Genomic DNA, 25,269 nt, shown 5'->3' on the forward strand with positions numbered 1-25,269 from the left:
GACACATTAATGAGATAGAACAGAATTTTTAAGAACTCTAAATGTATGTGGAGCTTATTTTTATTTTTAAAAATATTTAATTTATTTGACAGAGACAGACAGAGAGAGCACAAGCAGAGCAGCAAGGGAGAAGCAGGCTCCCCACTGAACAGGGAGCCCAATGTGGGGCTTGATCCCAAGACCCTGGGATCATGACCTCAGCTGAAGGCAGACACTTAACTGACTGAGCCACCCAGGCACCCTGAATATGGAGTCTATATGCGATAAAAAGTGACATTATAAAGCAGTGGGAAGAAGTTAGGTAATTTTTTTTTAATGGTGCTGAGACAGCTGGCTAGCCATGTAGGTAGATAAAAGGCAAGAACCCCACTTCATTTCTCACACAAAAACAAATTCCAGATGAAGGCAACATTAAAAATAGGCAAAAGAAAAAAAAAAGGAAACATAATAGCACTAAATGGAAATAGAGTAAGTATTCTTATGATTCTGGAGTGGGGAAGGGCTATTTTCTTGATCATGTTTATTTAAAAAAATCAGAAACCTTTATGAAAAACTAATCAACCTGACCATATAAAATAACTAAAATTTTCTATTTAATATCAAAACATTGTAAGTACAATGAAATGTAAATAATCAAATGGTATACACCAATGAGTAATGTAATTCGTATACAAAGTGCTTTTATTAGCAGACATTTATAAAAGGAAAGAATCAAAGAAAAAATGGGCAAATGATGTGGACAGTAGATCACACCAGTAAAAATACAAACTGTTTAAAAAAAAAAAAAAAGGTATTTTCTTGGTTGCAAACAACAGAAACTGACACGAGTTAGTTTCAGCAGTAAGGAATTTATAGGAAGCCTATCAGGCTAGCTCACACAACAAACAGAGCCAGAGAAACAGGCTTGGGCAGAAACCCAGGAAGGCAGATACCGGTAAGAACTTGCCACTAGAGCAGCCAGCTGGACCCTCACTGCCACCATTGCTGGCACTGCCACCACTACTTCACCTGTGCTGAATATAGAGCCCCTAGATTCACTAATTTGCTGTGTTGTGTCCAGTTAACCTTGTATCAATACTTCCAGAGCCAAGGCCCAGGTGGGAGCATCTGATTGCCCTCGCTTCGGTCACCTTCCTGGGCTCTGGCATCCTGGGGTTAGAAGGGGAATATCTGTTCCCCAGTTCCTGCTCATTTTTCACAGTGGGAGCTTGAGCTGTCCTGTCTAATTCAGGATCCTTTCCAAAGTCTGTTTAGATGCTAGATAGCTGAAGAAACAGCACATGATGTTCAACTTCATTCCTACCAACTGAAAAACTCAACACTGTCTTGGGATTGGAAAATGCACACTTCCCATTCATTGATGACAGGATAAAGCCTTTCTGGAGGTCAGCATGACAATAGGTATCAAAATATGAAATGAGGATACCTTTGACCAGAGGTGTCAATTTAAGGAGATAGTTGCAGGAATGGACCAAGATTGGATCATGATGATTATTCACTTCACCACTCCTTCTAATTTGTGTTTCCCTTGCATGGGTAAGGGGTAGAGAGGGATGGTGGAAGATTTACTACAGAATGTTGTTTGCAATAGGTCTTTAAAAAAAACCATCTGTGTGCTCCAATTAGGAATTCTTTTCCAATCCTCTTCTGGCCAAGCTGGGGTAGGTTGGCTTTGGGGCCCTATGGGAACCGATAAACCTGGAGTGGTGGGAGGGGCTTGATTGGGAAGGGGGTCATGCGTCCCTCTAAGGTGGTCCCATGCTGTTTAGATATATTGCTGCCAAATAATCAATATGCTGTAACAATGGCTACCTTACTAGGTATCCAATAATAAATAAGAGGAGCCTCTGCTGTATGGAAGCCTATACTTCAGGGCAGGTGACAGGTTGTAAGCAGACTTCTACTGTGGTAACATTAGTATCAGGACTAAGAGGTGCTGAGAGAGCCCGCAGAAGGGACAAGGAGAGGTTAGCTAGTGAAAAGGCTCAAGGAAAGGCGTTTGGGATAGAGGAAACAGCTTGAGCAAAGGCCCACGTGTCTAGATCAAATTGCCTGAAGGTGTGGAGGTTAAGACCAAGATGTTCCATAGTGCTGAGGACTGGAGTTGCAGTGGGGCAATGTTCAATCAGGGTGAGCCTGAGCTTGCCCCTGTGTCAAGTCAAGGAAGTCACATCTGGTGATGGGCTCAGCCCTAATTTCTTTGAAGAGCATGATGAAATTGGATTCCATGTGGCTTGCTTGGACTGGAGAGGAGGGCTTGGGCATTAGGGTCATATTCAGGCTAAGACTCTAGTATAAAGAGAAGCAGCATGATAAAACTTCCCACTGGTTTTTGACTTTCAGTTTAATAAATTTTAAAAAGTAGGATTTGTTAGCACCTGCTGTCTGTCAGCCATGAATGACTGTAAAAGGAAAGAATTATGTTCTGGAAAGCAGTCAGCAGGACAGTCACATGGACAAGTCCTCTTGGTAGATAAGATGAAAGATTATTTCCAGCAGATAGGAGAAAACCTGATCTTGACCAATTCCAGATCTGTCTTGGGTTAAATACCTAGCCCTAATTAAAGTGGCTCTGTGTCTTAGTTTGTGTGGTCCGTAGACCAGAGACTCAGACAAAGACTTGGATGAAGGTAATATATTTGGGAAGTGATCCTGAAAGCAGGAGTGAGGAAGTAGAGTAGGAAGAGGAGGACGGGGAAGTAGAGTAGTTCAGAAAAGGGTGCATTATTCAACAGGTTATAGAGGGCAAATGGGGCTCCATTCCTCGGGAAACACTGAAGAACTCCATTAGGTGCATCTGAAAGAGTTGTTTCTCCAAAGGATGCAAGGCCTGGGGGTTTACCCAGTGGCTGGTATTTCCTACTGGTTGAAGGTTACCCCCGTTGGGGGAGAAGGAGTTGTTAATTCAAACTCCCCTCTGGTGAGGGCTTTGGAGAAAACCCTGAGGCAGAAAAGCAAAGAGGTACACAGCAGGCATTTGAAGTGGGGGACTCTCACAATGCAATGGCTTACACAGTTTATAGAGGTGGCTGAAATTGGAGATGGATTCAGGGCATAAAACATGGGTAGTGAAAAGCTTTTGCTATGCTCCATTTCTTTCTAGTGCAGTTATTCATTCAACCAAACATTTATTAGACCCCTGGTCCAATGCTGGGCGTCTATAGTCAACAAAACAGATCTAGTCTCTGCCTTAAGTACTGATAGTCTTTTGCAGATTTTGAGCAAGCAGAAAGGTGCTAACGAACATGTAGGTCCAAAATGGAGAAAAAAAAATGAAGCAGCATGGGATAGCTATTTAAAAGCTAACTTTTTTAAAAAAAGATTTTTATTTATTTATTCGTGAGAGACAGAGAGAGAGAGAGACAGAGACAGAGACACAGGCAGAGAGAAGCAGGCTCCATGCCAAGAGCCCAATGTGGGACTCGATCCCTGGACTCCAGGATCACACCCTGGGCCGAAGGCAGGCGCTCAACCGCTGAGCCACTCAGGTGTCCCTAAAGGCTAACTTTTAAGTCCATTTGATATTTAGGGAGACCACAGCCCCAAGACCCTTCCCATCACCTAAAGACAAGCAAACAAGCAAGGAAGCAAACTTTTAACACAATGGCTGTGAATCACGATAAAGTGTTGTCAAAGTGCTTGAAATTCCACTAAAAGCTATTCCTTTCTTTTGTCCTTCCGTCCCCCATGATTTTCATATATGAAAAAAACCCCTCAAATATGTCTGCAAAGGTTGAAGGCCATTGCATCCACACTGAAGTATGAATGATCAGACGGCTTTCTTCGTGGTGTCCAGACAAGCTCAAGATGAAGTGAAGAATAGATATTTTGAGTAGGAGGTAGGAATGTAGGTGATTTGAAGGCTAGTGCAGAGCACCCTGGGGTTGGGGTATCACCATAAAGACCCTGTTTACTTGGGATGGAAAGCTCTGGCAAAAGCTATTTACTGTGAAATGTGGTATAAGGTGGGACTTATGTTTTAAAAAGTTGAAGGGCTCTCCCTTCTGATTTCTCTCTAACCAAGACTCAGGTTAAAGGTTAGCAAAGGAGAATCTACAGAGAGGTCATAAACCAAATGATTTTGAGCTGAAGGTAGCCCAAAGATGTACTTTTTTTTTTTTTTTTAGTTGAACCAACATTTAAAAACAGGATTCCCAACTTCTCTTTAAAAAGTCAGATGAAACAAAACAAAACAAAACAAAACAAAACAATAAAATAAAAAGTCAGATGATCTGAGCCCTCATTTTTTTGCTTGGAATAATTGGATGGAGCTCAGTGGCTTTATTTTATTTTATTTTATTTTATTTTATTTATTTTATTTTATTTTTATTGGAGTTCAATTTGCCAACATACAGCATAATCAGTGGCTTTAGAAAGAAGTTGATTTGCAGTTTGCCGTGGTCCCCATCATTCCTTACATTCTCCGAAACACTGAGAGTCAAGTCACCTGAAGTATTAACTGGTCAAAATGATGACTAAAACACCATGATCCTTTAACTCACTGATATGACCTATCTTGGTCCCTGTGACATTTGTGGGTCTGTGACCTTTCGTTTAGAGGTCAAATCTAGGGGCTTTGAAACAAACTTGGGTTTGAAATGGATACATCGTAGCAATCTCAAAGACACTGAACTGAAAATTACGGGAAACATTGCATGCTTAGCACAATGCTTGAAACATAGCAGCTATTATCAGCATTCGCCAGTGGAAAAAAGGCCAAGAGGGCAGGCAAAACCGTGTTAATTCCATACTTTGTCATATTCCCAGCTCCTAGCTGTGGTTGGCATGCAGGAGAAACTGTTGAACGAATGAATGATGGTAGAGCTTAGCGGGGATTTAAAGGTAAGTCTGAGGAGCAAGGTGATTCGGATCATACTGTTTCACTGCAAGCCCAAGGTGCCACCTGGAAGACAAGCCTGTTGGGACGTGCCAGGTTCTGTGATGGCGTCCCGGTATGCGCGCAGGCTGTCCGGGTCCGCCGGGAGCGGGGCAGGGCCGGCTTGCTCAGGCAGGACTGGGTCAGGGCCACGGTCCATCACTGCTTCCCGGGGCTGGTAAGGGGCGGCAACCTGATTTCCGCACTTTCTCCAGGCCTCCGCCTTCAGATCAGAAGACGGAGAGACCCACCCCCGGGGTCCATCCCCGGGCACGAGCCCAGCGCTGTCCACCTCGCCAGGAGCATGCCCACACTAGACATGGCCTCTCTCGGACTTCACAGAGCGGGACCGCCCCGGGCCCGAGAGCCGTCTCGTCTGGCTGGAGGGGCACGTCCATTCCCACAGTCAACATGGCAGCCGCGGCGGCTTCAGCGCCCGGCGGGCGGCGCCGAGGGGCGGGTCACGTGAGCGGCCCAGCTGGGCGGACCGCGCGCGCGCGCGCCCGCCCGCCCAGCCGGCCGCCGCTAGCTTGCTGGCTCGCTCGCTCGGCGGCGCTCTGAGGTGTGTGGGGCGGCGAGCCCCCCGGCCCGGCGAGGCGCGGTGCGGCGGGATGCGGCGGCGGCCGTGGCGGGGCCGCGGGCCGGGCGGGAGGGCTCGGTGATGAGCGTCGGCGGTCGCCGCCATGTCCAAGGTAACGGCGCCCGGGCCCGGGCCGCCGGGGGCGGCGGCGGCGGCGGCGGCGGCGGCGGGCGGGAAGGAGAAGCGCTCCTTCAGCAAGCGGCTGTTCCGGAGCGGCCGCGCGGGCGGCGGCAGCGGCAGCGGCAGCGGCGGCGCGGCGGGGCCCGCGGGGCCCGGGCCGGCCGCGCCCGCCTCGCCCTCGTCGGCGCGCTCGGTGGGCAGCTTCATGAGCCGCGTCCTCAAGACGCTGTCCACGCTCTCGCACCTCAGCTCCGAGGGCGCCGCCCCGGACCGCGGCGGCCTCCGCAGCTGCTTCCCGCCCGGGCCGGCCGCCGCGCCCACGCCGCCGCCGTGCCCGCCGCCGCCCGCCGCGCCCGCGCCGCCCGCCAGCGCCGCCGAGCCGGTGCCCGGGGTGGCGGGGCTCCGGAACCACGGCAACACGTGCTTCATGAACGCCACGCTGCAGTGTCTCAGCAACACCGAGCTCTTCGCCGAGTACCTGGCGCTCGGCCAGTACCGGGCGGGGCGGCCCGAGCCCTCGCCTGACCCCGAGCAGCCTGTGGGCCGCGGCACGCAGGGCCAGGGCGAGGTCACCGAGCAGCTGGCGCACCTGGTGCGGGCCCTCTGGACCCTGGAGTACACCCCGCAGCACAGCCGCGACTTCAAGGTGAGCCCCGCCGGGCCGGGCCCCGCGCCCCGCGCCCCGCGCCCCGCGCCGCTGGGGTCCCCAGGTCGTGCGTCGGCGCGGCGGGCGCTAACGAGCGCAAGGGCCGAAGAGGTGTGGGCTCCGAGTCTAGGACCGTTCCCCTCTCCCCTGAGAGGGGAGCACCCGTTCGTTCATCCATCCATCCATCCATCCATCCATCCATCCATCCATCCATCCATCGTGTGTTTGTGGAAGGGCTTACTACACGCCTGGCCCGCTGATGGGCCCTGGAGGGATATGGCGGAGGAGTAAGACCGGCTGCCTGCGTGGAACTTACATTCTTGGGTATGGGAGTGTTGAGCCTGGCTTCAGATCCTCGTCCTGCCACTTACAGGCAGTGTGACCTGGGGCAGCTTACTCAATCTCTCTCTGCCACTTTCCTCATCCGGTACCCACATCATAGGTGGTTGTGAGCGGCAGACAGGTGGATATGTTACCTTGAACTCTAGGAGATTACCCATTTGTGACCGTTTTTGACTTTTTTATTTATTTATGAGAGACACACAGAGAGAGGCAGAGGCACAGGCAGAGGGAGAAGCAGGCTCCATGCAGGGAGCCCCACATGGGACTCGATCCCTGGTCTCCAGGATCAGGCCCTGGGCCGAAGGCAGGTGCTAAATCGCTGGGCCACCTGGGCTGCCCCAGGTTGGCACTTTTAAAGGGTTCAGCCTGGTAGGTAAATCGTTTCCATGGTGCATAGCACCATGTGCATTTGCCCCGTTTATTGTTTTTATTATTAAGATTTCAGTAAGGTAAAGAAGGTGATATCCGATAATGGTTGGAAGAGAGTAAAACTGGTGGGTGACCTGATTTGATGTGCTGGCAGCTACTTTGAATGAGGAGGGGGCAGGGGAAGGCTGACCTTTTGGAAGAGGGGACATTTGAACTGAGACTGGAGTAACCAGGGAGAGCCAGCCTTGAGGAGGTCAGGAGGAATCACTTCCCAGGTGTAAGAAAAGTGAAAGCCTAAGAGCCCAGTGAGCCTTAAAGCCCACTTGAGGAACATTGTAGCTCTGGGATCCACAGACTCTTTTCTTCGGAAAGGGCCATATAGTAAAAGGTCAGGTTGCATACTTGAGGCTGTTATGTAGGTAGTTAATATAATCTCCACACATTTTTCATTGATAAAAATATGAATATAAAACTTTGTAATACAGGTCTAATGAGAAGAATGAGATTCTTTTTTTTTTTTTTTTTTGGAAGGGATAACCTTTAGCTTAATTGGAGTTCAAAATTTAATGTTCCCTGTCATCAAATTGATTACCAATATTTATCTCTACAAACCGTTCTTAGCTCACAGGCCATACAAAAACAGGCAGTGGGTTAGAAATGGCCCTCGCGGGTCCTTGTCTGCTGGTGCTGTGGGAGGTGTAGTGAGCTCTCAGATGATCCTGGGCTGGGCTGCATTGTGTAGGGCTGTTTAGGCTGCACTAAGGAAATGGGCTCTTGTTCTGAGCAAAAAAGGGGAAGATGATTTGAGATTGTATGAGGGATACTTTGAAGTGGGACATGGATATGATGTTAAATAGAATGAAATCACACAGTGAGAAAGTTAATTCCTTCTCTGTTCTGTCTGTCCTGATTATGCCCAAGAAAAGGTCTCAGGTTGGTGATAGCCTGACTTAAACACCTCACACTCACTCCCCCAACCTTTCCTTTTTTAACTTTTCCTTAAAACAAACAAACAAACAAACAAAACAAACCAAACCCCCCCCTCCCCCCCAAGCTTTAAGTTAAAAGGCCTCAGCAGTTGGGAGTAGCTAGGATTTAATAAGGTGGTGTTTTCATTGTGTTTGTTTTTCATTTGTCTTCTATTTGTGGCAAATGCCTTTCCATTGATGCTGTGAAGTTTCTTTCTAAAATTTAAGTAAAAAAAAATAAATAAATAAAAATAAAATTTAAGTAAAAATAAATGATTTTACTAAAATACAAAATGGTAATCTGAGGATTTAGCACTTTGTTGAGGACCCTCCTGGTTGAGGAACAATAATACTGTCAGAGCACACTCATCCTCTTTTTAATACATTTTATTTATATTTATTAATGTTCTGTTTTTCTCAAAAATAAAAAAAATGATTGCTGTTTGATCTTGGGAATTTAAATGAAAATATTTGACTGGGATAGGGACTGGAAAAAAATGAGATCCATGTCAGAGATCTCAAAATGAGAAAGTGGGAGAGAATGGCAACCAACCAGTTATTTTAGGTCTTTTTTTCTTCTCTTTTTCCCTCTTTGCTTCTAGTTGTAAGTAGCTACAGCAGTTGCAAACTTTTCAAGGTCATAGCCCAGTGTTTTAAGTTTGGTTTTCTACTCCTTCCAAAATGTAAAAATCAATTTCTGCAGCCTTTTTGTATGTGAACATTTCCATTGCATTGCATTTTAAGAGGTTGTCTTTTTTTTTTTTTTTGGATCCATTAAAAAGCTGTGAACAGAAATGGGTCAATAATTCTAGAAATGTGGAGGCTAATTTATAAGCATGCTTTGGCAAAGTTGAACAGATTCTTAGAGATCCTGTTTTTAAAATATATAATCTTCTGAATCTCTAGTAGATTCCACATTGCATTCACTCATTCGCTTCCCATTTATTGAGAGTTTACTCTATCAGATAGGAATGCATTTAGCACAAGAAAGAGGAAGCCCTAATGATGATGTCTTAAGCAGTAAAGATGTTGAATTGGCTCCCACAGTAAGCCTGGAGGTAGATGTACTAATGTGGTACAGTGGCTTGAAGGGCCCAACGGGGACTCAGATCATTTCTGTTTCCACTCTTGTCATTGGCTATTTTGTCCCTGTTACATTTTTGGCTTTTTATCCTTACTGTTTGTCAAGGCAGGAAGTCACTGGGAAAATAAAAGTCCTTCTAGAAGCAGCTCCCCAGCAGGCTTCTGCTACATTTCATTGACTTACAACCATGTCAGTTGGCCATCTCTGGCTGCCATGGAGGCTGGAAGGTGGATATTTAGGTTTTCTTGCCTTAATGGAGGAGGTGAGTAAGGAGGGATTTGCCTCAGAGGCAGCCTGCTAGAGTGTGAGGCACTTTTGATTTTGGGAAGACACTGTACGTGCCTGTGAAGAACTGAGTCTAGTGAGGCCTGGTACATTTCCCAAGACATCACTTCTTACTCTTTAATGTGCACATAATTCACGTGGGCATCTAGTTACAAAGCTGATGTGGATTTGGCAGAATTGGGGTGGGGTCTGAGATTCTGCATTTCTAGCAAGCTCCCAGGTGATGCTGTGATGTTGTAGGTTCAGGGAACAAGTAAAGTATCACAGAGCTGTGGTCTGCAGGATGAACAGAAATTAGGCAGAGAAGGGGTGGGGGTGGCATGAAAGGGCATGTGGTTTTGGGGGAACCATGAGACGTTTGGTGGCTGGTTACACCATGGAAAGCGATGGAGGTACAGAAAGTTTGGGAGAAGTGTGTTGTAAGTGGATTGTGAGTGGCTTTGCAGGCTGTGCTGGTTTGGACATTTTCCTCGGGAAGCTGAGAATCCAGGGCTGATTTTTAAGCAGTAGAATGATAGAATCAGATTATTTCTTTTTCTTCTTCTTCTTCTTCTTCTTCTTCTTCTTCTTCTTCTTCTTCTTTCTTCTTTCTTCTTTCTTCTTTCTTTCTTCTTTCTTTTGTTTTCTTTTTTTTCTTTTCTTTTTTCTTCTTTCTTCTGCTTCTTTCTTCTTCTTCCTTCTTCTTTCTTCTTCTTTCTTCTTCTTTTCTTCTCCCCCCTCCCCCCCAGAATTAGGTAAGCCTGTTGGCACTGTGGAGGATTACTGCCCCCCCCCCCCCAAATTTGATTGGCGTTATTTTGAGCACAAAGGAAGTTGAGTGGAACACCAAGAAGGTAGATGCTAGGCATCCATGTTACCATGGCTCCTTACCTGCACATGTTGATGTTTGCTACAAATACTCTTTCCTTGAGCTCACATTCAGCCTCAGAATCCTGCTCTATTCTGAGCTCCAGGCAGCCACTACCAGTTGATTGGAGTTGGCAGAGAAGATAAAACCAATTTGCCATCTTGAGAGTTTGCCTTGAGGTCTCGAAAAAGCACTTAGTATGTCTTTGTGCTTTTATCGTCTTAAAATTTCCTTAAGTCACTAATGATTTTCTTTGTAAGTTTTCCAATCAAGAATTCTTTCTTGATTTCTAACCACATTGATTTATTTGAGCTTTAGGAGCTTGCCAGGTAAACGGATTTTTGGTTTTGGTGAGCTAGATGGTTGTTAAGGTAGGACTTTCATTTCCCAGAATGAAATTGATTGACTGGCCCAGTCTTGGTATACTTTAAGAAATTTCTGTCACTTTTCTCTCTCTTTCTCTCTCTCTCTTTTAAAGATTTTATTCATTTATTCATGAGAGACACAGAGAGAGAGAGAGAGAGACAGAGAGAGAGGGGCAGGGACTCAGGCAGAGGGAGAAGCAGGCTCCATGCAAGGAGCGTGATGTGGGACTTGATCCGGGACTCCAGGATCACGCCCTGGGCTGAAGGCAGGCACCAAACTGCTGAACCACCCAGGGATTCCCCCCCCCCCCCCGTCACTTTTTTAAGCAGGTATTTTTCTCCTCGTAGAACAGGGTTCTCAGCCAGGGCTCTTTTGCTTTCCCCAAGCCCTTCATTCCTGGGTACATTTGGCCTCTCTGGAGACATACTTGGTTGACTGAACTGGGGTGAGGGTACTTTGGGCTCTGCTTCCCTCATTGAGGGGTTATCTAGCTCAAAATGTGGGTAAGGCTAAGATTGAGAAACATCTCATTGGAGGAATGTTTGGAGTCTCCTTTGGGTGTTTTTCTTACTAACTCAGCCTTTAGAAGGTTGCTTTGTTACTTTTTGTCCTCTTAGTGTGTTTGCCAGCAGCATTAGAAGAAAATTTGGACTTCATTGGCAGGATCCTTGGATCACTGTCTTAGTAAAACAATGGGAGAAAAGAATTCATTCTGAAACTCAAATACTCAATATGCTGTTTTAGAGGAAATGAGTTTATTGTCTAACCAATAGGATACTAGCAGGTTCCTATTGATGCTGATTTCTAGTGCTCTGCTCTTTTGCAGTCAGTAAAAAGATGAATGGTAATCTCTCAAGTAACAAAGATACATCTTATAGCAGCAGCGGTTTTCAAACTGTGCTCCCAAAGAACAACTAGAACAGAGTGATCTGATAAAAGAGCTATGAGGAATCCTTCCAAATTTGCAGTAAAACAAAAAATAATTGATGAATAGAAATTTGTCTTCTGGGATGTCTGGGTGGCTCAGCGGTTGAGTGTCTTCCTTAGGCTCAGGGTGTGATCCTGGGGTCCTGGGATTGAGTCCACATTCGGGCTCCCTGCATGGAGACTGCTCCCTCAGTGTATGTCTCTGCCTCTCTCTCTCTCTCTCTCTCTCTCTCTCCCTCTCTCCCCCCCCCGTCATGAATAAAATAAAATCTTAAAAAAAAAAAAGAAATTTCTCTTCCATATTTTTTCCCCTTGAACTGTGGTACCTGGTGGTGCTTACTAGGTGAAAGTTCTCAAGTTACAAAGGGAATAAATGTATAAATGAGTAGTGGTAGACAAGCTAGCAGTCAAGGTTATACTGGCTACCTTTCACACCTTACTTTTTCATACTCCTGTTGGGGGCTCTGATTTTATGTTGCAGACCTATGGTCTAAGTTTTCCTTGTTTGTGAGAAGATGTTGAATATATTGATATTTCACGGTGGTTCCCAGGGAGTACTCAGATTTCAAGATGCTCCTTGAATTCACTTGAAAACTAAAAAAAAGTTGTAAAGGTCACCTTTAGCTTTGTGGCCCACTATAGAATAGACAGTATGTCTCTTCCTGGTCAGTTCCCGTGTCTGTCAAACGTTGTCACTTTTGTTTTAGTGAAGTTCCACATCTCTCCAGAGAAAGGAGATAACAGAGTCCTCACATTTTATTTTATTTTTAAAAAAGATTTTTTTATTTATTTATGAGACATAGAGAGAGAGAGAGAGGCAGAGACACAGGAGGAGGGAGAAGCAGGCTCCATGCCGGGAGCCAGACATGGGACTCGATCAGGACTCCGGGATTGTGCCCTGGGCCAAAGGCAGGCGCTAAACCGCTGAGCCACCCAGGGATCCCCAGAGACCTCACATTTTAGACTAAGAAGGAGATGTGGGGCAAATGTGACCTTAGCTTTTCTAGGTGAAGGAACTGAGGTTCACTTGCTGGCTAGAGACCGAGGGAGCAAAACCAGAGTTCTGACTTCACTCTTTGTCACCCCCTTATTGCTGAGGCACACACTGAGTCCTGTGCCTATGGTTGCCTTATCTTTGCAACTTTTGAAATGGCAGTTCTCAGCATAAAACGTAAAGAGGTGTGTGTGGGGGGGGGGCTGTCCTGAAACGTGTAGTGTTTTTTTCCTCTAAGACGTGGTGCTGAATCTTAGTGAACATAAGGTCAACTGAGCTAGCTTTATGTATATGCCATTGCTTCTCACGGTTAGGTGCTTTTGGAAGTCTGCCTTAAAAATAATCCTTTCAGACCACTTAAATACATATATAAACATGCATGCATCTTTTACACTGATGGGTTCATGCTCTGCATATAGTTCTGTAGGGAACTTGCTCTTCTCCGGGGGGGAGTAGCATGGCTTTCTTTGTTTTGTTTTGTTTTGTTTTGTTTTTCTGTTGTTTGTTTTTGTTGTTGATATATCCAAGCCCATTTCATTCTTCTTAACAGTTGTATAGAAGCCCAATGATGGACATTTAGGTTGTATAAAGTTTTTAATCATGATAGCCAGTCCTTCAACAAATATTGAGTCTCATTTCCTAAAGACTGAGTCTTAGCAGTGGCTCTGTTGAGTCAAAGGGAAGGTGCATTTAAAATGTGGCTACACCTTACCAGCTTGCCCAGCAAAGAGCTGTAGAGGACAGGATTGTCTGACTCATCCACAGTGCATGCTAGGGCCTACTTGCCCTGACATGTGCTTCCTCCTATCAGTGACTGCCCTTGTTCATCATTTTTTAAACTTAAAATTATTTTCTTTCACAGGGTCAGTTTTGTTTGTTTTGTCGGGGACTGTCCTGGCATATCAGGATGGTTAGCGGTATCCCTGTTCTCTACCCACTAGATGCTGGTAGTATCCCTTTCCTAACCCTGGTCATGACAATCAGAAATGTCTACAAACATTGCCTGATGTCTGCTGGGGAGCAAAACTGCCTCAGTTGAGAACCGCTGATTTGGAGAGAAGGGGAAATAAGTACAGATGAATGAGCTGAGAGGAGGCAGATTGTGGGTGGCCTTGAAAGTCTGTCACAACAGCTTAGCCTTGAGGCAGCAATCAGTAGTGTTTCAATATAGACTTCTTGAAAAAAAAATAGGCTTCTTGAGCTGTGCAGACACTAATTTGATGAAAAAAATGTTTTTGAAAAGTTGATTTGATGGTAAGCACAAATGAATCAGATGGAGGAGAAAGTAAATGCAGGAAGAGGGCAATCATAGGTATAAATCGAGGAAAAGGAGGAGGAAAGAGTGAGTCCAAGGGACATTTTGGAGCACATCACGACGTTTTCAGGGAGAGTCCAAGGGATGGAATAGTAGACACTAAGGTTTCAGACCTGAGGGATGGAGAAAATAATGGGGATTATCTGATAGAAATAGAGCAGTTGGAGAGGGGAAGTGGATTGTGGAGCACAAGGGGCAGAAAAGATCATGCATTTAAATTGAAATGTGGAGTCAGGGGTCATGAGATATTTAAGAAAGAGTCTTGATAGAGGAACTATGGTGCAATCTACAACTAGCTGTGTAGAGTTAGATTCAGCTGCATGTTATGTGAACTATCTCACATAATTGTCTTTTTATCACTGGACAAGTTTAAGTAGAGTCTTGGGTGGTATTGTAAAGGGAGTCACATAACCTATAGTGGATTGGCGTGGATTCAGTTAATTTATTTCCTTTTCCTTGTCTTTTGTTCCTTTCCTCTGACCTTTGAGCATATATAAAATGTATATTTGAAGCAGAGTTGACAGTGTTTGGCAGCTTTATGGGTGTGTGAAGAATGAATAAGAAGGAGGAAATGAACATAACTTGCAGGTATTCAAACAGGGTGTCTTGGGATGGCACTGTTCAAGTCTGGAAGCACAGAATGGAAAACAATTCTGGAGGTGGGTGGGTAAGTTCAGTTTCAGATAGGTCATGTAGTATTTGAACATAAGTGTCTAGGAGAACAACTCCTCCTCCTCTTTTTAAAATTACATTTGTTGTATGTCTGTCATATATCAGGTACTGTGTAAAGTGAATCATTTGAGATTTTGGTAACCCATGTAGAAAGGAGCTGTTCTTGGAATTAGCTCTTAAGTCAAGATATAGATATAATAATAGAGATGTTTGTCCTAACTTACAGATGCTTATCCTGAATTAGTTGTTTTATGTCTCCCTTTGTGTGGCCTAAAGTTTTTTGTTTGACTCTGCCTCTTTTGTTTTGTTATTAGAGTGTGGTTTGATGGATTTTTCCTGTCCCCGTCTATGCACTTGTCACAATAAGGGGCTACTAAATAGGGCAGTGTTCACTGTTTGTGTAGTTCTCCACAGCTGTTTCCTATAGTAAAGACTCTGCAAAACAATGACCTCATGGTTTCCACAAAAATCCTTTTATATATAATAGTGGAAAAGAAATCATTGAAAGCTGAGTAATTTAAAGTTCTGTCCTGTGTAGCTTTTTCCCTCAAAAATATTCTTGTTTGCACTGCTAATTATTCGTTTGTTGGCTGTTCCTCAAATGACCTTTTATGTTTAACAAACAACATTTTTGCAGTTGAGCACATCAAGATATCTTGTCTTTCATCTGACTGTGGTCTTTCTCCATTTAGAAATCATTGTTTGATGCCATGGACTGTGGCAGTTCCTAGAGGAATTGGCCAGTCACTGAACATCTGTTGCTTCTTCCCTCCGGTTGTTGAGCTTGGATGGTAGCAAACAATGTGTCCGCAAACAAACAGTTCACGCATTAGAAGATTTCATGGGACTGGTCAGGAAATGCCTTTGTTGCTTCTATTGTAAGAAATCTTTGTAAGCGCATCACCAGCTCAGTAAATTCTTTAATTCTTGGTATTCTAATCAATCCTTCTTTCTTTCTTCCTTCTAAAGTTTGTTTGTTTATTTTTTAGTAATCTCTACACCCAACCTGGGGCTTGAACTCATGACCTTGAGATCAAGAGTCATGTGTTCTTCTAACTGACCAGCTGGGTGCCCCTGGTATTCTGATCTTTAAAAGCAAGGGAGAGCTATCTGATTCTCAGGAGATTTAAGAAACAATAATCATAATAATGAAAATACCATTTATTTGTGTGGAGCCAGATCATTTGCAGAGTCCATTTGATTCTTGAACAACACTGGTTTGAACTGTGCGGGTCTTCCTGTTTGCAGAATTGAAAAAAAAAATCATATATATATATATCATATATATCATATATATCATATATATCATATATATATCATATATATATATCATATATATCATATATATCATATATATATATCATATATATCATATATATCATATATCATATATATCATATAATCATATCATATATATATACATATATATATATGTGAATTTTTTGGAGATTTGTGGCAATTAAACTGGCAGATGAACTGCATAGCCTAGAAATAACAAAAAAATTAAGTGGAAGTTAATGTATGTCACAAATGCATGAAATTAGATCCTAGTTTATGTTAATATTTACTACCATAAAATATACACAAACCTATTACAAAAAGTTAAAATTTATCAAAACTTAAGCACACACAGACTGTACATGGCACATTTACAGTCAAATGTAAACAAGTGTAGGAAGCAGGATTAAATTATAACTGCATAAAATATTAAGTATTAAAATACTGTACTACTGTAATATTTTCATGACTCCCTCCTGTTGCTCTTGGCGGTGAGCTTGAGTGTTGCAAGCATCCACTTAAAATGCCAAGTGATGCTGATTATCTCTGTGTGAGCAGTTAGTCTGTCCAGTAAGTTGTATATTGCAATAAAAAGTGATCACTTGTGGTTCTATTAAGTTTTTGAGGAGTCCAAAGTTACACGGATTTTTGACTGTATGGAGGTCAGTGCCCCTAACTCCCACATTGTTCAAGGATCAACTGTACATTCATACAATTTTTTCATCAAATTTTCACTACAGCCCTGTGAAAGAGGGATTATTCCCTTTTTGAAATTAGGATATTGGGTTCAGTGATAGTAAGCAGAACCTTGCCTGGTTTTTATGAGAATTAAGAAAGAAGGTACAAATAAATAAGGGTTTAGTATTGAAACTTACACATAGTAATTATTCAATAAATAGCAAGTGGTGTTAATGAAGGCAGTCATTCTAAGACTGTGGCCTTCAAGTACCCTTCCTCATTTCTAAATTCTGTCTCTTCCACTGGACAGTTTTTATTGTTGCCAAATTAATTTTAAAGTTTACCCGTAATTACATTATTTCTTCTCAAAAATTGCTTTTACTTCTTTTATATTCAAAACACAGTATACATTTCTTAACTCGGCCTTTAAGCTTTTCCAGAAAATGAAATAAAAAGCATACATAAAACCAGCCCCATTGAAAAAATTTAGACTCTATAGACATAAAACTTCTGTTAGTTTGCTCTAAGTGTTTCTAAATAAATGCCTGCTTTCAATTTCTGTACTTACCTAGTCATATACTGGTGACAAAAAGTTCATAGATGGATGGGCACCTGTCCGTGGGTCACAGTTTGAAGAGTTATTGCCATAGAGCTTCCCAAAGTCTGATTTTGCCTGTTATATTCCTGTAGTTTCAATTAAAATGTTCTTAATAAGATTAAGGCTTTTTTTAAAAAAAATCCCTCCCCCTTTCTTTTTTTGGTGGTGTTATAAACTTTGATCAGGAAGCTTATAATGTCTGGTTCTATGTCTTACTATGGTAGTAGACATTGATGATTATTCCTTGATCCATTAGTTCATTAAGGGTCGAAAATGGTGATATTATAACTTTGACATTCTTATTAGAACACTTCTGTAGAGACTCTTGCCCTCATCAATTTATGTACTGCAAAGTAAATTTAGAGAAGAAAGGCAAAATAAATGCTTGAAGTTTCTTTCTCCCTAATTTTTCGTTTTAAAAGTAATTTTTTAAAAAGATTTATTAATTAATGAGAAAGACACACACAGAGAGAGAGAGGCAGAGAGAGAAGCAGGCTCCCTGCAGAGAGCCTGATGTGGGACAGGATCCCAGGACTCCAGGATCACACCCTGAGCCTAAGGCAGATGCTTAACTGCTGAGCTACCCAGGTATCTGTAATTTATTAATATCCAAATATGGTCAGTGAGTTTTTTGTTTGCAACCGTACGAACTCATAGATTTAAATGTGTATCTGATGTGGCTCAATTACAGTTATTAACCTTATTGATGCTCAAATTGTGCCATTTTTGGCCAGTAGAAGTGAGCTCCTAAATCTTTTTGACATGGTACTAGTAGTCTGTGATGTCAGACCAAATCCAGGGAAGATTTTCCAGGCTCATCTTGCACATTTTCTGCCCTAGATCTGGGATCAGTCATTTCTTTAAGGAGCCCTGGTTGTCTTTTATTGGCAAATGGCACTGAGAAGTCACAGTCTGGGCACTAGGGGTGCATGTGGTGTCTATGTCTTCTTTATTTTCTTTTTTTTTCTTTTTTAAGATTTTATTTACTTGTTCATGAGAGACACACAGAGAGAGGCAGAGACATAGGCAGAGGGAGAAGCAGGCTCCAATGCAGGGAGTCTGTTGTGGGACTCGATCCCAGGACTCCAGGATCACGCCCTGAGCTGAAGGCAGGTGCTTTAGCCGCCAAGACACCCAGGGATCCCTATGTCTTCTAAGTAGACAGAGCTAGGAAGTATGTAACTTCTTTTAAAGACATACTAAATCAAGAATTCATATTGATAATTCCCAATCAGGATTTGAGGGTTTTTATTTAACTCCTTGATCTTGCATCTGTTTCTCCTTTCTCCTATGCTGAACCCTGTTCCTAGCATCGGTGTAAATTCTCATTTGCATTATCCCACAATGCACTCATAAGTCTCGGGATAATAATCTCAATACTTCCACCATCTATGAGAATTTGAAAAATATCTGATGGGATCCCTGGGTGGCGCAGCGGTTTGGCGCCTGCCTTTGGCCCAGGGCGCGATCCTGGAGACCCGGGATCGAATCCCACGTCGGGCTCCCGGTGCATGAAGCCTGCTTCTCCCTCTGCCTATGTCTCTGCCTCTCTCTCTCTCTCTCTCTCTCCCTCTGTGTGTGACTATCATAAATAAATAAAAATTAAAAAAAAAAAAGAAAAATATCTGATTTATTTTCATGGTCCCCTTCCCTCCCCCCTCAATAGGACATGGCTTACTAAGCCTATAGAGTCAAATTACTATGTCTTAAAATTACTTGGAATAGTTCTCAGTGTGACTTTGTCACCAACTGGATTCTTATTAAATTCATTTGTTTCTTTTTGCTTTTGATTTTGAGCATTGCTTTTTAAAATTTAATTTTGTTGTATAATTATGTATAAAATACATGGCCTGAAGTCAAGTGTCCAACATAAGATCTATTCAAAGAAGTCTAGTTTGTCTTTGATCCTGACACCCTGGTCTCTTTCTCCCTAAATTTTATGATTTATTCTTTCATTGTTTAATATAAAAACTAATTTTCTCTTGCTTTGTGTGTGTGCATATATATGTGTGTGTATTGTGTATGTAATCATTAATTTTCTCTAGCTTTTGTGTGTGTATATATGTGTGTGTGTATTCATATTTTCTCTTATTTAGATAAATGGTAGCACGGTGTATGGAATTTTCTCCATCTTGTTTTTTTCCCGTAGCTAACATATGGGTGCTTACCATATGCCCTGCACAGTGGATTATTTTATTTCTTATAACAGTGTAAAGTAGATACATAAATTATTTTCTGTCTTAACAGATGAAGAAACAGGCATTTCTACAGACTTTTAATTCTGTGACTCTCCCCTCTGCCTGTGTCTCTGCCTCTCTCTCTCTCTCTCTGTGACTATCATAAATAAATAAAAATTAAAAAAAAAAAGATTAAAAAAAAATTTGGGATCCCTGGGTGGCGCAGCGGTTTGGCGCCTGCCTTTGGCCAAGGGCGCGATCCTGGAGACCCGGGATCAAATCCCACGTCGGGCTCCCGGTGCGTGGAGCCTGCTTCTCCCTCTGCCTGTGTCTCTGCCTCTCTCTCTCTCTCTCTGTGACTATCATAAATAAATAAAAATTTAAAAAAAAGATTAATTCTGTGACTCTCTAAGTTTCCCATAACAATTGGTCCTGTCCTTTGTATGCAGGTTTATGAGTGAATGAATGGGCCAAGAACTTATGTATATGCTGTACTTTGAACAATGAGGAAGGCAGAGAAAGGCTTGTGTTTATTTATTTTAAAGATTTTATTTATTCATAAGAGACACACAGAGAGAGAGGCAGAGACATAGGCAGAGGGAAAAGCAGGCTTCATGCGGGAAGCCCGGTGTTGGGACTCGATCCAGGGACCCCCGGGATTAAGCTCTGAGCCAAAGGCAGACGCTTAACCGCTGAACCACCCAGGTGTCCCATCAACCGCTGAACCACCCAGTTGTCCCGAAAGGCTTGTGTTTAAACTAGGGAAGGAGACAAGCCTGTTATTTGAGATCCAGAGCTCTCTATAGGTGGAGAAGAATAGTAGAACTTTTCTAACCAGAGGTGCTCCCAGTAATTATAAAGCTACATTAACTTGGAATGTACTTTAATCTTACCCTAAAATAAGAGTCCCTTTTTATCTTTTTATTTAAAAAAATATTTTTTAATTTATTTATTTGACAAAGAGCACAAGCACGGGGAGTGGCAGGCAGAGGGAGAGGGAGAAGCAGGCTCCTCAACGAGCAGAAAGAGCCCAAAGCGGGGCTCTGGGTTCTATCCCAGGACCCTGGGATCATGACCCAAGCCAAAGGCAGACACGTAACCCACTGAGCCACCCATGCACCCCAGGAGAACCTTTTTAATAGCGTAGTGACAACTTGGCAAATCTCCATGAAAGTTAGAATAAACTAGAGATGCTAAAGAAAAGACATACTCCTTTAAAAGCAGTAGCTCATGGGAAATAGCTACTAGTTAATGATATCAGAATTTTAATAGTGACAGGAAGGAAGGAAAGAGGAGAGTAACTTCATTTCCCTGCAGGTGGGTGAGAGGAGAGGAGCGTTGGCAGCTTGTTACCTATCCAGCGGGAGGAAGGGTTGGTTAGGTTGGAGACCTGCTGGTTGTTACCTTTGAGGCTCTGTTGTGATGCCAGGCAGCTGAGTAGGCTGTTATAACTGCCCACACCTGCTTCCTGATGATACCTGATTATGTCTCAGGCTTCAGGCTGTCGGTCAGCATTAGAGGATCGTGCCAGAAGGACGGTGAGGGCAACGTGGTGCAGGTCTGCTCCTTACTTTTGGAAATATGAACCCATGAGTTTTGGGTTAGGTGAGCTGGTCACTGAGCCTCAGTTTCCTTATTTTCCTTTTTATTGCCGTATGATACCAGCTTCCCAGGTTGCAAGGTTTGACAACTATTGATTCTTTACACCTGAGTGATGGGAACATTTTAGGAGGAAAAACCAACCAGCCATCTCATACATCCACCACCCCAGCCTATAAGAGCAAGCCTGGGACAAAGGAAAGGGACCTTGGTAGGAAGAAAACATGGAGGATCTCATAAAAGTCCACTGTAGTTAAGTGTTAAAGAGAAATGTGTTCTACATCAGAATGTTCTCTGATGTTCATCAGAATGTTCTCTGGCCTTGCAAGCCTAATTGTTTTGTAGCTTACCTTTGATGCATGTGTGCTCTAGACTTTGACTCCTTGAATTATAGGTTATTTTTGAAGGGGTGGTATTTAAATCTCCAGTGTTACAGAGTTACCCGGCTCTACTGAGGTATCTGTCCCTAGAGGGTACTTTGGGGGATGGTGTATTCTGTGCCATTGTGTTGTCATTTTATGATCTTTTTGAATGACATAATATTAACCCGTTCATCTGGCCCTTTGGGGGAATAAGTCTTTTGTGTAAGTTATTTTCTACATAATTACTTGTTTGAACATCAGGTCTTTAAATTTTAACCTTATTATTTGATAGATGACTTGATAGAGTATTTTACATACTTACTTAGAGAATTACCTAGTAAGTAATTACGTACTTACCTAGAGAGAGAATTCTGGACATCCTTTACTCTGTCCTTGGTGATTTTTAGAGTATTAGGAGCATCATCTCTTGTGTTCCTCCGTACAATGGAGGTTTCTTTGGGGCTAGTGGAGCTGTAAGTCCTGTGGGATGTTAGGAATGGTTTTGGATTGCTGTATTGTTTGAATTCTTAATTCTGCTTTTTTGTAATTCTCTCTCTCTCACTTCCTACCATCTTCCTTCATGGTCCTTAATTTCTTTTGCTTTATTGTGTTTTACTTTATCCTGGGAATCTATACTTCCTGCTTCTTCATTCCCATCTTTTGCAATTTTTAATCTGCTTCTAGTTAAGTAACCCGGTACGTACAGTCAGCTCTAAATAAGACTAAATAAACTGAGGTAGGGCCTGAGAGTCTGGCTAAAATAAGAAACTTTAGTGTTTTTCCTTTTTTGAAGTCAACTAATTTTTTAAACTTTTTTTTTTTTTAAGACTTTATTTATTTGAGAGAAGGAGAGAGAGAGAGTGTATGAGAATACGAGCAGGGGCAGGGGCACAAGGAGACTCCCCGCTGATGCAGGGCTCAATCTCAGGACCCTGAGATCATGACCTGAGCCAAAGGCAGACCCTCAACCAACTGAGCTCCCTAGGCACCACTAATTTTTTTTTAACTTTTTAATGAAATACGGCATATATATAGAAAAATGCATACATCAGTAGTGTACAGCTTGATGAATTATCTTAAAGGGATAATAATCCACAAGAATTGGAACTTTACCAGCACTCTAGAAACTACTTTGATAGCTCCCTACCAAGCTCCACCCTCTCCCTCCTCCCCAAAGGAACCATTCTTCTGGCCTTTAACACCTCTAACAGGCTTTGCCTGTTCTTGAGTTTTATTATGAGTGAAATAATAAAGTATGTATTCTTTTTAAAAACACCTTTATTGGGGCGCTTGGCTGACTCATTTAGTAGAGCATGTGACTCTTGATCTCGGTATCAAGAGTTTGAGCCCCATGTTGAGCATGGATCCTACTTAAAATTAAAAAAACAACAACCCAGCTTTATTGAGATAAACTTACATATCATATAATCACCCATTTAAAGCATACAACTCAGTGGTTTTTAGTATATTCACAGAATTGTGCATCTATAACCATAATCAACTTTAAAACATTTTTATTATCCCCCAAAGAAACCCCATTCCTAATTTCAGTCACTCCTCATTTCCCCCCAACCTCCCAGCCCTGGGTGTCTACTAATCTACTTTCTGTTCTATAGATTTGCCTCTCATATAAATGGAGTTCTGCAACGTGGTTTTTTGCACCTGGCTTCTTTTCACTTAGCGTGTGTTTTCAAGGTTCATCATTATACTTGATTCCTTTTTATGATTGAAAAATACTCCATTACATAAATATACCACAGTTTGTTTATCCATTCACCCATTAATGAATATTTGGTTTGTTTCTACTTTTTGGCTCTTATGAATAATGTTGCTGTGAACATTCATGCACACATTTTTGTGTGGACATATGTTTTCGTTTCTTTTGGGTGTGTGCTTAGGAGTGGAATTGCTGGGTCATAGTGTGACTCTGTGTTTAACTTTTTGAGCAATTGCCCAACTGTTTTTGCACAGTGGCTGCACCATTTTATATTCCCTTTAGCAGTGCTTGAGAGTTCCAGTTTTTCCACATCCTCACCAACACTTGTTTATTTTCTGTCTTTAATTTAAAGCCATCCTAGCGGGTGTGAAGTGGTATCTCATTTTTTTTTTTCTTTAAGTGACATCATTCTTTTATGGAAATTACACCTGACATGGGCCTTGAAATCACAACCCTTGAGATTAAGAGTTGCATGCACCACTGACTGAGCCAGTTATGCGCTCCTTGTTGGGGTTTTGATTTACATTAAGTATATATTCTTTTGTGTTTGATTTCTTTTGCTAAAGTTCATTATGAGATAAAATCTATTTTGATAAGAATATTATCTAAGTTATTGTGGAAGACTTAGAAAATATGTAAAAATAGAGGAAAATTGAAAATGTATAGAAATTATTGGGTTATTACTTTCTTGTTTTTTTCTCCGTTCTGGGTGTGTTTTAATATAACTGGTATCAAACTGTATATACAGTTTTGCATTATGTGATTTTCATTTCATATTGTATTATTAATTTTTGTCACAAAAACTCTTCAGATCGTTGTATGAAGATACGTGATAACCTATTTAGGATGGGTTGTGATGAGTATTTTTTATATATATCTTTAGCTTTTTCTTTTTATAAGCATAAAATTATTGTTATTCATAACATATATGAGTTCTTAAAATCAGTAAGAAAACTATAGTTACTTTTGATTATTTCTTTAGGATATATAGAATTGAAATTCCTGGGTCAGTAGCTATCTGTTTTGAAGGTCCTTAACCTTATTTTATAGGATTGGATACATTAGCAGTATGTAAGAATGTCTTTTGTACCCTGCTGCTGCAGAATAGAAGTCTTTATGTCCATAAATGGAAAATAGCATTTTATTTTAATTTGCATGTCTTTGATTACTAGTGTGGTAGGATAGCTTCATCTATTCTTTAAAGTGGAAGCATACCTATATGATAGTAACAGTTTGACAACTTAGGGAGTTACCATGTATTAATTTCACAGATTCTCTTTGTTCTTTGTATTCACACATTCTTCCATTTAGCTTTCACCTTCTACAGGAGATGACCAAGGCCTGAACCAACTAGAATTGGTCAGGCCAGACCAGGCTGAGGCAGAAAGGTTCTAAGTTGTACTTTGCTAGGAAAAGCCTGGAACCAGGACGAGCACCTTGTGTGGGTTTTTATGCAATCTGATTTTCATGTGAGGGTTGAAAGAACTGGAAGAGGCCAGGATTGATTTGGAGGCTATACCTGTGTGTGGCTCAGGAGTCAGCCCAACTTGACTGTCAGGCACACAGTGTTGGGTGTGGAGAAGTAATATGGCAGGCCGTGACTTGAAAGATCTTTAGCCAGCTAAGATTTATTGGGCTTATGGCACTCCAGGTTTATGCCAATATGAACTCATAATTTGTAGTGAAACTTCCTGGATCTGCTTATGAATGATGCCTCTTGGTTACTACTAGTTGATGTTTCAGTTATCAAGATGCAGTAACAGTAATGCTTCAAAGCAAGATTATTTCCAGAATATTTTGGATCCCTTTATAAAATTGGCTGTTTGTCAAAAACGTTTTAGATCTGTTTACCATCAATATATTCAGAATCAAGAAGATGCATACTTTGTCTCTTTGTGTATAATCACACACAGATTACAGATTTGGGTTTGGGATAGTTGAAAGACTTGACCTTATGCATCCCCCACTGATTGTCTTTCTCACCCTATTCCACCTCCAAGGGTGTATATAGGTCACTTCACTTCCATCCCAAAGAGCAGTGCCACTCAACCAAGAACTTTGGCCCCTGTTCCAGTGAGTAGTGCCACATGCTGAGTTTATAAACCAATCCTGTGTTCTTTCTCTGCTTCTGTTTGATCAGGAAGCTGACTCTGGGTTCTCTTTTTTCTCTTCCTAAGACTAAGCCTTTATGTCTGACTTGGCAAGCCAGGGTGGCTTAAAAAGGCCCCTGGTGAGGGGCACTTGGGCTCGGTGGGTTAAGCAGCTGCTGCCTTCAGCTCAGGTCATGATCTCAGGGTCCTGGGTTCAAGACCAGGACAGGCTCCCTGCTCAGCAGGGAGTCTGCTTCTCCCTCTGCCCTTTGCCCTGCTCCTGTTCTCTCTCTCTCTCTTTAAAATAAATAAATGAAATCTTTTTTTTTTTTTAAAGTCCCTTGGTGGGTGTCTGTAGACATAAATTGTTTTTTTCTCT

General features: G+C 42.3%; 1 protein-coding gene and 1 long non-coding RNA gene across 2 annotated transcripts in view; one reads left to right on the top strand and one right to left on the bottom strand.

Moving 5' to 3' along the window:
- The first annotated feature begins 5,377 nt into the window (after positions 1 to 5,377).
- The window catches only part of USP31 (ubiquitin specific peptidase 31), a 71,473-nt gene continuing 51,581 nt past the window's right edge, over positions 5,378 to 25,269 (top strand). The window contains exon 1 of the mRNA XM_025416191.3: positions 5,378 to 6,222. Coding sequence (XP_025271976.2) covers positions 5,560 to 6,222 — 663 coding nt within the window. The 5' untranslated portion in view covers positions 5,378 to 5,559. The remainder of the gene's footprint in view (positions 6,223 to 25,269) is intronic.
- LOC112640247 (uncharacterized) lies at positions 15,801 to 21,213 on the bottom strand. The gene is made up of 4 exons (XR_003123929.3): positions 21,072 to 21,213; positions 20,527 to 20,829; positions 16,916 to 17,031; positions 15,801 to 15,876 (listed from the first exon to the last, which is right to left on the bottom strand). It is a non-coding gene; the product is annotated as an uncharacterized LOC112640247 (long non-coding RNA).

Source organism: Canis lupus, chromosome 6 (genome assembly GCF_003254725.2).
Source record: "Canis lupus dingo isolate Sandy chromosome 6, ASM325472v2, whole genome shotgun sequence".
Classification (NCBI taxonomy): Eukaryota; Metazoa; Chordata; class Mammalia; order Carnivora; family Canidae; genus Canis; species Canis lupus.